Raw genomic sequence first — 11,460 nt, forward strand, 5'->3', positions numbered from 1 at the left:
TGGTGCAGATGCTGTAGCAACATGCATTTAATGGCTTGCAGGCCAGCGGCCTCGCTTCATAATGGCCTATAAAACGGATCTGGAGGGGATTATGTTGCTTGTAAATCTCATGCCGAGGCATCAAAGACAAGAGAGAACCCCACCATGAAAAGTAGTGCGCAAATGAGCGCGAACAGAAGATTTACCCTCCGACGACGACGACGACGCTTCAAGTCGGTCGGACGCGACGTCCTGAGCTCACGCTTTGTTTTGTGTCTTTCTCCAGGGCTCGCCCGGCTCTCTGGGATCCTCCGGCCCGATCGGACCGGCTGGAGTGCGGGTGAGTAGCTATCAACGGCATTGCGGATTCACGCCACGTGAACTGTACCGTTTTTAACGTCTCCTTCCGGGGGTTTCCAGGGTCCTCAGGGAAAGGAGGGGCCGACTGGACCCAGAGGCCCTGCAGGGCCAATGGTAAGACCTTCCGTTAAAATGACCTGAAGCTTCAAGCAAAAGGAGGCGACGAAGCCTGAAGTCGATGTTTCACTGGACTTGTCTGATCTCATGCAGGGACCTCCAGGCTCTCCCGGAATAACAGGATCTGCGGGAAAACCAGGGAACCCCGGAGACACCGGTTCACCTGTGAGTGTCCTTGTTTGAGCAACATCCAGGTTCAACGCTCCCGAAGCATGTGGAGACCAATAGTTTTGTTTTTTCCTGCTTTCCAGGGGTCTGCCGGTGTCAAAGGAGACCGGGGAGAGAGAGTGAGTGACGCGTCATCGTTCACACCCAATCTGCTGCGCCACATTTAAGGAGTTTTCAACAATTTGTGTTAAAGTGATGAGGGAAAAAAAGTCCCTTGACAAAAAGCTGAGTTTCTAACTTGTTAGGAAGTCGTTTCCTTTGTGTTTTCATGAGATGTGTAGAATATCACTGTTAAAGTGAGTTAGCCGCCGCCAGTAAGTAGTAACTAGTGATCTGGTAAAGTTACTCTAAAGTTACTTTAACTTGTCCCGTTTACGCAGCAGTGTTTTGAAAACGATGTCCGTCTACATGGAAACGGCAGAAACGCTGAAAATGCATGCGAGTTGGCATGTAACTAAACCACAGCGATGCAGCTCCAGAACAACAGGCTCTAAACGGTCACGATTCTAAAACCGCCAAGTGCCAGGCGGAGGTGGACTGGGGGTCACGACCCCCCCGGAGGCAGTCGTTCACAACTGTTTACTACGGCTGTGGTACGCATGGCCATTAGCAGCGCTTCAGAAAAATTGCGTTTCCACGGAGACGGACCATTTTCCTAAGATTTCGAAAAAAGTCAGACAACGCAAACACTCGAAATGCAACGGAACGTTTCTGCTTTCAAGCAAACGCGGCCTCGGACCTGGATACATGCTAATGCTACTCTTCAGTGAACGCAGCAGCCTTAAGGTTCAGGTTTAACGTTAATGCTGATAATTGCTGAGTGAGCAGGACAGAAACTCTGCAGCTTCTCAACTGTTCATATTTGAGAAAAAGTCAAAAGTGACGATCCTAAATACACTTACGTTGCTGCTCCAGTTCCCTGAAGGCTGCATGTCCTTCTACTGTGTGTATGTAAAGTTGTTTCTCTGGGCTCTCAGGGCGACTTCGCTCCTCAGAACATGATGAGATCCATTGCCAGACAAGTTTGTGCTCAGCTCGTCAGCGGTAAGACGCTCCCAATTTTTTTCCCTCCACATTTTGGAAGAGTTTTCAGCTGGAAGAACAAACCGCCTCAGAGTTTGACACTTCAAGGTTTTTTTTTGTGTGTGTGTGTTTGTGTGTCTTTCATTTTTCCAGACCAAATGTCTCGCGTCAACTCGTTACTGAACCAGATCCCCAACGGCATCCGCAGCGCCTCCCCGGGGCCCCCGGGCCCCTCCGGACCCCCCGGCAGGCAGGGATCCCGCGGAGAGCCTGGCGCCGCCGGCAGTAACGGCTTCCCCGGGAGCCCCGGCTTACCGGGCCAGCAGGGAGAGACAGGTACGAGAGCTGCGGTCAGGAAACAACCCCGGCTACCAAAACCAACCGGCGGACTTTGGAACGAGAGCACAGGACGCTGCGCGGCGATTATTTTTTAATCTAAAATGAACCAAATCACAAGATCCTAATGGACGGCTGCTAAAAAATATACTGAACAGGTTTTCTTCATTTTGATAGTTTTGATAATTTTACTTTAAGCACATCAGATTAAAAACACACTATAGAGATGCTGATTTTCTTTTATTGTCAAACTGTTAGACGATAATTAGTATTATTTCAAAAGATTAAACGTGAGTGTAATACATATTTAGTCCATTAGGTGTCAGTATAATCAGGAAAATACACCAGAATTTTCTTCTGAAGGACTTTCAGCATTTAACAATGTTGGGAGCACAAACACGACATGCACATCAAAATGTGAGGACAGTTTGGGAAGAGCCTGTTATGACTTTTGTTAATCATTCAACAAATTGTTTACAACAACAACAAACAAAAACAATCAGAAAAATTGTCCGGTCAAAGACGATGGGATTTTGGTGAAAAAACCAACTGGAGGTGATGCTAGTCTCTGGGTACGCTTTACATTTAATCTGAAAATATCTAGTTATTATTCAATATTACTTATTTGATTTTTATTATGTTTTATGCATATTCTAACTTTTTTATCCTATTAAGTCTGTGTGGAGCAACCCTGTAAAAGAATTCCCCTGTGGGGTTAATAAAGTATTTTTATTCTATTCTATTCTCCGTCCTGTCTTGGACTGAGAACACCCAATGTCAGAGTGTGGCTCTCTACCCCACCTTGTGGCAGAAAGTGGAATTACAAGGCTGAATAGCCTGGAGCTATTTCGCGAGCGTATTCGTTTCGGTTTTAATTCTTGCAGCACTGTACGCACACGTCGCCGATGTGATCAGTGATGATCAAAACTGTAATTAGTCACATTGTTTTTCATGTTTTCACCAAAACAAAAGTTAGGAATTGTCACCTAAGAGTATCGTGAGAACACTTAACTTGTACGGAACCAACACTTTCTAGAAATCATCAACCACTGCAATTGTGCTTAAATTCAATAATATGATTAAAATAATATAGATAATATTCTTCATGAAACAATTGTTTAGGTAAAAATCCCGGTTTCCAAAGTAGCTAGGTGTATAGTTCTAATAGTTCTAATTTGTCTAGTGTGTAGTTGATACGTCCCCGAAGTGCAGTTATTAAGATTACACAGCAGCAACAAAACACATACAGTCCAATATGGCAGAAGTGAGACGTGTGAATGTTAAACAGTTGTAGGCAGACGGTTGGCACCGGGCTGCTGGACCCAGCAGGATGGTGAGTCAGACTCCTGGTTCTGGTTTGGGGTTTTTTTTTTAGTTTGTCTGGACAAAACAAACATTGTCTAGCATTTTGCTTGATGGCTTTTTTCGATGTCTCCATATTTGTTGTGAAGTACTCACTCAAGTATTCTCTTGTGATTGTTGAGATTTGTGGGCTGTTTTGTTTTCAGGTCAAGCGGGAGAAAAGGGTGAACGAGGAGCTTCCACTGTCGGACCGAAGGGACCGAGAGGACCTCCAGGTACGTCTGGAAATGCTTCACAGCGCGAGCCACGTACAGCTCGGCTTCATCAGAATAACTTTTCGATTCAAACTTTAATGTTTTTCTTTGTCGTGTCGCAGAGGATACATGAAAAACGCAAACAATTACTATGGAAAATGATGATACTCTCAACATAAAACCAATTTTAATGAAACCTTCAGATGCAAAATACAGTGAAATGTAAAAAAAAACAATTCTCCTACACTGTTGCATTATGGGTGTTTTTACAAACTCAGCCTGACAGCATGGCTTTGAGACTAATTTGTTTTCCGTCACGGCAGCATCACCAATATCTCAGCTGGACTCTCAGTGTTGTGTTGCGTCCACTCTTCTGCAGAACATTGTTGAAAAGAAAATCCATGTTTTCTTTGAAATTTTCATCTTTTTCTTTGTAAAGTACTTTGTGTAAAGTGAACCAGTAAAAAAACGACAGTCCTTTGCAGGGTGATTAGAACCTGTTATACGTAGAATCTCTCGCGGAATTTCTCTTTAATGCCCAAAACTAAATAATATCCTGAGTCCCCACGAAATCACCAAGTGTCCTTAACGGGAGCTCCCGCAGCATCAGTCAACTCATTGGAAGAGAAACGATCCGTCCAGTCGAGGTGTGTGAAGCCAAACCAGCTGTGATGGAGAAACTGGCTGGACGTCATGTCTAAGAAAATTATAATTTTTAAAACGGGCGGTTATTTTATTGAATAGTGGATTATTTTAACGGACATTGTCTTGGCTCCATTAGTCGACATTAATTGGCAAACTAACTTTGGTTTAGTGAATCATGATACTAAACTGGCAAACGTCAGTCTAATAATGTGTTTCACTGGGAAACGACTGCAGCGTGATTGAGCTAACGCTAATCATGAATTGGCAAATGCAACGTTGAACAATCAGCTTGCTACCGTAGCTAGCAGCTCTACACTTTGATGGTGCTTGTGGCCAGATAGCTGTGTTCTGTTAGCTGTAAGTTAGCCACTGTTACCATTCAGGCCAGCATTATATGCTATTTCTAGCTAATGTGAGCTAAACACAGCTGTTTAGCCACTAGCTGCTAACAGTAACCAAACAGACACAGTTAGCTAGCACTACCGAAGTGCGTTGCACAATTGAAAGTAAATTAATTTAGTAAACGTTGGCAATAGTAACGCTACTTACTTCTGTTCCATGGAGTCACGAGTAACAACGCGATGCCTCCGCTTCAAACACTCCCACATGGAAGTTGTGCTGGCGTGATATGCTAGCTCCATCGTGCTAAGACTGCAAATAACTCTTGACGCTCATGGCTGCTTTGAAGTCTCCCCACACCTTTGATGTGGGGCGGTGGGTTGCTGCGGAGCCTGAGAGCTGGTTGGAGACCAGTTCTTCCTCCATGCTGGTTTGTTTGTAGGCAACGCGTCGACTTACGATTTTTTTTAGAACCGTGGCGTCTACGCTACAGGCCTCGTCACGTCCCGACCAGCCCACCCAGATTAAGCTGCGAGTCTGCAGCCCGGAGCCGTCCTGCCACGTCCAGTCACACTCCATCCAGTCCCGCTTTAACCCTGCAGCCCGTCAGAGCAGAGATAACGGCGGCGGTGGAGGAGGCTCACGCTGCACTCATCCAGGAAACTTTCCAAGCGGGCTTTGGGTCGAGTCTAGACGCGGCGTGGAGGAGGAAAAGGGATCAGCCAGTCGCACTTTTTTCGCTCTTTTAATTCCGATGTTCCGAGGCCGTCAAGCAGCAAACTGAACTCCTCCAGAAGAAATTTATGGTCTTTCCAGCTGGAGTCGAACGCCACGGCGGTACTGAGCCATAATTATCTGTTTTGCTTCAAGGATCATAAAACTCTGCCCGGAGGGTTCAACTCGCTGCCGTTTGAGTCTGAAACAAGAACAGTTTTATACGACTGCGAAAAACGTAAACTGTAAGGAAAACAAGCTTCGTGGAAGTTTCTGTGATTCATAAATCAAACGGGACTTTGACTCAGTTCCAAGAAAACCAGCCCACGAGGAGCATCTTCTGTCAAATATTCACAGAACGTGACATCAGACATGAAGTTTCCCGCCAAAAGGAAGGAAAAGAAAAAGTTGATTTGATCCTATTTGCTAGAAAGTTTAAAAAGTCGTTTAAGGTGCTGCTCATTAATGTCACACTCCAATATTGAAGCTTCAACCAGGAGGTACATGGTTAAAACCCACTTTTTTTTCCTCCAGGTAGAAAACATCTGCTCTTTGCGTGCTGCATTCATGCTGCTAATTCTTCTGCATCACTGCAACGACTCAAGAAGTGAAAAGTAACAGTTTAACTACTTCAACCTGTTTTTCTCCCGACTGGCGGTTCAGACCCGAGCTGAACTGTCGGAAACCACAAAACAAACTTAAATACCATCTAAATGATCATCACAGAACTCTTAAAGGTTATAAAGATGGCATCAGATGTGTCTGGAAAATACTTCTGAACGGTAGTTTTTTTTTCCTGGCGCTCGCCCAGGATGCTGAGGGCGTCTGGTTTTCACAAAACATCGCAGTTGAAGCTAAACCCGTGGACGAAAACGTTAGGAGACGAAGATGAGCGTGGAGGACGTTCCTGGGCTTTAGATTCTAGAAAGTGTCTGGCTCATGGCTTTGTGTGGTTCTTCACCACCTCACTGCTGCCTCTATTGACGTCCTGGCTCCTTTTTTGACCCTCCAGGTCCACCGGGAGAAACCAGGACGGGCCCCACGGGGCAGCCGGGCTCTGCCGGACCTCGCGGCCCCCCTGGACGTCAGGGCCACGCTGGGATCCGCGGGCCTCCCGGACCCTCTGGGTACTGCGACTCCTCTCAGTGCGTCGGTATTCCTTACAACGGGCAAGGATACGCAGGTACGTGAAGACGATGGCTTGTTTTGTTTTGTTTTTTTTCAAATTTAACCCTAATCTGGGATGAAACATCCGGCACACCGACGTTTTAGAGGAGGAACACCTGATTTCTGTCAGCGGAGTCGGGGGAGGAGAGAGGATCCAACCGGATTTAACCGGGCAATGAATTTTCACCGTAAAATAGTCTTAATTTACGAGACCAGGCCTGCATTTAATTCATTCCTTGCCTTAATTTTCTAGTTTACCAAGTTGTCCACCGATCTCTCCGCTCGCTCCTCATTTAAGGAGTCTTGGTCTCCCTGCCTTCGTGAGCGATTCTGCTTTGAGCAAAGAGCCCAAACAAAACACTTCCAAACTCCAGATTTTCAGGCAAGTTTCAACTTGAGATCCAAAACCAAGATACATGTTTTAAACAAAGAAACATTGGGATTTCTGTGTTGTGAGTCCTTTAAATGGGGACGCTACAAATCTACCTTTTAAATCTACCTCTATCTCTGGTTCAGGGGTCTCCAACCCCGGTCCAGCAGGTTTCAGTCTCTCCCTGCTTCAGCAGACCTGAATCTAATGATGATGTCATCACCAAGGTTGCGAGAAGGTGTGTTGCTACTGGGAGGAGCAAAACCCTGCGGGACGCCGGCCCCCCAGGACCGAGGGCTGGACCCCCTCTGAACTCAGTCTTAATTCACGTCTTGTCAATGTAGTTCACAAGAACAAGTCTTACTTCATTAGCGCCGACCTGAATGTTCGGGGACGGCCTGAATTTATTGTGGGGCTCCACCTCCCCGGTGGGCTCTGATTGCTCGGTCAAGTCTAATCTATCGGGACGAGCTGCTTTAAAGTGTCTGTTAAGCAGCAGAGTTGGATCCACGAGTCGCCCTCACTCCTCCCCCGACCCTGGTGCTCTTTCCTCAAAAGCGTCGCGGCAAATTTAGCAGTAGCATTAATCTTAATGCATGGGACTAATGGGCAGAGACACTGAGAAGTCTGTTGATTGGCTAACTCTGACCTGACTGACCCCCTCTCCATCCTCTCTGGCCTGTTGCAGGTTAACCTTCAGGTTAGACTTTCTGTGCTGCTTTTCACTGACATCCTGAACACAAACCCAAACACTCGCTCATACGCTGTAGGATAACCGCCGGGGGAACGAAACAAACAAACAAACAAACATTAACAAACTGCGCTGAGGAGATCGAAGGGAAACGAGTACTAACATCGACTCACAGTAGAAAACAGCGGCGCCTGCAGCAGCACCGACCTCTAACGGCCTGTTTGCATCTCGGAGACCGAACAAAGAGACCTTGTGTTCAGTGGAGGAGCATGCACCAAACAACAACAACAACAACAACAAACCCACGCAAATACTAACACCGGTGGATGTGTAGCAGAGAGCAGCCTCCTCAGCATCACCAGCAACAACAGCAACAACAACAACAACCCAGCAGCAGCAGCAGCAGCATTCTCTCTCCATGTGACGTGTAAATAAACTAATTTGTGCCTTGTAAATGATTTCTGAACCAAGTCCACTAAATTTCAGATCTGTCCCGCCTCCAGCTTTCTGCCTTGCAAACAACAAACCGCTGCTTGCTGAATGGCAATAAAAAAAAAAACAACTCTTTTTGTTGGACAGTGTTTCTGTAGCTGTTTGAAGCTGCTCGGGGCCAAACTGAACCACTTCTGCACACGTGCAACAACAATCCAGCTTTTCTACCTTTTTTTTTTTTTTTTATATATATTTTCACGTTGATTTTGTTTGATCTTCCTCCACAAACCACCTGCGCTGTATCTCTGCATCATAACTACTAACAGTTTAACCCCAGATGAGTAGAAAAAAGAAAAAAGAAAAATGTTTTGTATTTGTGAAAGTTGTGCAGAAACAGCAGGGATGTGACGATCTGAACTTCTCAGACTCGTTTACGCGACGCTGCTGTTCAAGTGAAAAGGCAAAACCTTTGTTGGGGTCAGTTGTTTTGTTTCAATCAGAACAATGTTTTCCTCCAGAGTGTCACGACTCCCAGTCCAGATTCTCCTGGAGTTGCTAGAGTTGGTAATGTTGATCTTCTCTGTGTGGTTTCAGTGCAAAACAACAACATAAAAAAGATGCATTTTCACTTGAAACATTGCGTAAACGGGTCTGACGATGTTGGAGTTGTTAAGCAGGGGGTGTTGTCCACTGGGGGCGCTGTTGGGTGACCTGATCCCTACTGTAAAAAACAAAAATCCACAAAGATTCTGTTGGATTTGCTTCATATTAATAAGAAATAATGTTAATATTCCCCAATGCTACATTTTAAGCTTGGATCTTGTTTGATTTCTAATACTTGGAGGCTTCAGTCTAGAAATCTATTGAATCAAGAATTAAGTCTCATTTCAACTCTCCATTAAAGACACATGACATTTCTATTGCTTGTTTAGAAAATATTTGGTCTTCACCTTCTGAACACCATCGCTTTGTTCATCACATTTATTTAGCAGCTGTTCGCCTGCCTGCAATAACACATTACGTCACATCGAAAGTGAAAGTTAAAAAAGGTTTCGTTTTCCCAACACCTGATATAAAAGCAATGACTATAAAAGCATTGAAAAGACATTTGGTTTATTATTCACTGGTTAAACATGGATGGAATTTGAACTCTACTCTAAGAAAATCATGCAAAATCATGATGCAACTTTGCAACGAAGTGAGTCTGGATAGTGAGTGAATAAATAATGAATGAATTTTGAAATAATGAATAAAAAGTGATGGCCTCCTGGTATAAAACTATTACAGTGACATGACCACCTGCTGTGCCTGTGGACACGCCCCCTGCTCCTCACTCACCACCAAAACAAACCATTGTCAACTTGCCATTGTTTTTATTTTCTTGTGCATGCTGTGAAAACAAACAAACAAACAAACAAGCAAACAAACAAAACTGAGAGGGAAAAGTTGATGCTCACACTGGCCCAAACCCGTCACTATCTCCGAGCAGGCACCCGAGTCGTCCCGGTCCCCGCGGAGGAGGACGTTTCACGCAACCAGCGTCGGAAGAGGTCGCTATCAAGAGAGGCGCCCGACAGGCGAGCGTCATAAAAACACCCACCGTCTTCCCACTTCTCCGTTTCTCTCAGTTCAACCCGGGTCTGTCGTTTGGGGGTTTCCTGCGCAGAAATGAAATGGGGTTTGACACCTCAGCTGGATTGGAAAATACAATTTAAACGCTTCTAATGTGTGTGAATAGAATTGGTCGGTGTGGCAGGTGGAGGGTCTGGACGGACGGAGGGACGGAGGGTGTTTTTGTTTTTTTGTTTTTTTTTTAAATGGAAGAGGGGGGAAAAAAAAGTGCCTGTGAGCTTTTTTTTCCTTTTTTCCAAGTTTGTGTGTTTTGCTTGTAACATATTTGCATTGAGGTTGTGGATGGGCAGTGTTGAACAGTGCACTCATTGTAGCGGAGCGGTGGCGGCGGGAAGAAAACGTTCACAGTGTCGAGACGTCAGAAGAGGAATAATATCTTCTTTTTTTTTCTTTTTTTTCTCTCTCTCTCTCTCTCTCCTGTCACGGTTCACTCAGTATGTTAGATATAACCGCCGTCACTCGGCTCGGTGTCGTCTGGGAGAGGTTCGGTTTCAGATTAACGCCGCTTTCATTTTGTATCTCCAAGGCTTAGTGTTTATCAGTTTTCCTTTACTCCGTCACAGCTAACTTTACCAAAGGTGGAATTGCATGTCTGTGGTGTATATTTAGTACATGTTTGTGTTACATTTCAATTTTTTTGTTTTTTTTGTTTTTGTTTTAAACCAGAATATAGTTGTTGTCATTCTTGTCATTTTCTCAGTACGGAAAGCGGTCGAAAGTCTGCGTTGCAAGACTATGGAAATGGTGTTGCCGCTTCGCGTTTCCACCGCAGATTGTGAATTCCACAGCCTTATTTTCTTATTTATTTCTGAAAACAGAAGAGGCATTTTTCAATAAAACTACTGAAAATCTACACGGGAGTGGAGTTTTGATTTGTGAGACAGAAGACGAACACGAGACGAGATGGAACCACAATGGATTAGCCAGACGACGGTTCAAAAGACATTTTTTTGTTGCCTATTTTCCACACTCGTGTTGCGGGCCGACCCACTGAAGAGCAACCTCAAAATGTCATTCAGCTGCTTTTCCTTTGACGGCGGTGGACTGAGACTGCAGGAAAAAAACCAGTCGGGAGTAAGTAGTTGCAAAGCTTCCAGTCGGCTCCTCCAGCGTTCAGTCCTTCGGCAAGCTTCTCAGGGGTGATTTGCACGTAAACAATGTTAAGACTGGAATTCATTAAGAGTAGACGCTCGACAACTATCGGAAATATAATTCCGTTGAGACGTCTCTGGACGACCACTCAGAAATACACTCCGGCCAACGAGGTGGAAAAATATAGAATATTGCTCCGAGCATTCAAAAGGCGGAGATTAAACTTCAAGTCTCCTCATTCAGACCATACCTGAATGAGGACAGTGTGAGCTGAGGAGAAGAGACACCCGCACCAACTGGAGGGAAACTTTTGAGGGTTGAAGCAGGTTGTATGGAGCCCAGAAGGAAAACCTTCCTCATGTTCCCGTCTCACATGTGGCTGGATGTTCTTCAAGTGTCCAGAACGGTGAACTGTGTAGCATGAAGTAGAACAGGGGTCGTCAACCTTTAACACTCAAAGAGCCATTTGGTCCCGTGTCCCACTGAACACATCACCCAGAGAGCCGCACACATTTTATTTTGACAGTCCCACAGGCAGACCATGCCAGGAGGACACGACACACAAAACCTTCTTCACTGCTGGTTGACAACTTACAACTAATAAACTAAACTACATGAACTAAGCAACAAAAACACAACACAACACAATTATTACAGACACTACAAACCTAATATAACCCACAATAATTACATTTAAAACATGACAAACAGAAACTCCCATAATGCATTGCAGCTCTCAGCTCCTTTATTGCTACACATTATTAAAATGGAAGATAAATGTGGGAGATCTGGGATTTTTGGAACCATGTGTGTGAGTGGTGTGGCTTTAATGTCCTGTA

The 11,460-nt window shown here is 44.9% G+C and overlaps 1 protein-coding gene across 1 annotated transcript in view; it reads left to right on the top strand.

Annotated features, from left to right (window-relative positions):
• The window catches only part of col12a1b (collagen, type XII, alpha 1b), a 132,048-nt gene extending 121,666 nt beyond the window's left edge, over positions 1-10,382 (top strand). Inside the window, 9 exon segments of the mRNA XM_080513816.1 lie at positions 266-319; positions 400-453; positions 550-621; positions 708-743; positions 1,602-1,668; positions 1,801-1,983; positions 3,492-3,560; positions 6,250-6,420; positions 9,387-10,382. Coding sequence (XP_080369942.1) covers positions 266-319; positions 400-453; positions 550-621; positions 708-743; positions 1,602-1,668; positions 1,801-1,983; positions 3,492-3,560; positions 6,250-6,420; positions 9,387-9,487 — 807 coding nt within the window. The 3' untranslated portion in view covers positions 9,488-10,382.
• Positions 10,383-11,460: the final 1,078 nt, after the last annotated feature.

Source organism: Blennius ocellaris, assembly GCF_963422515.1.
Source record: "Blennius ocellaris genome assembly, chromosome: 18".
In the NCBI taxonomy this organism is placed as follows: domain Eukaryota; kingdom Metazoa; phylum Chordata; class Actinopteri; order Blenniiformes; family Blenniidae; genus Blennius; species Blennius ocellaris.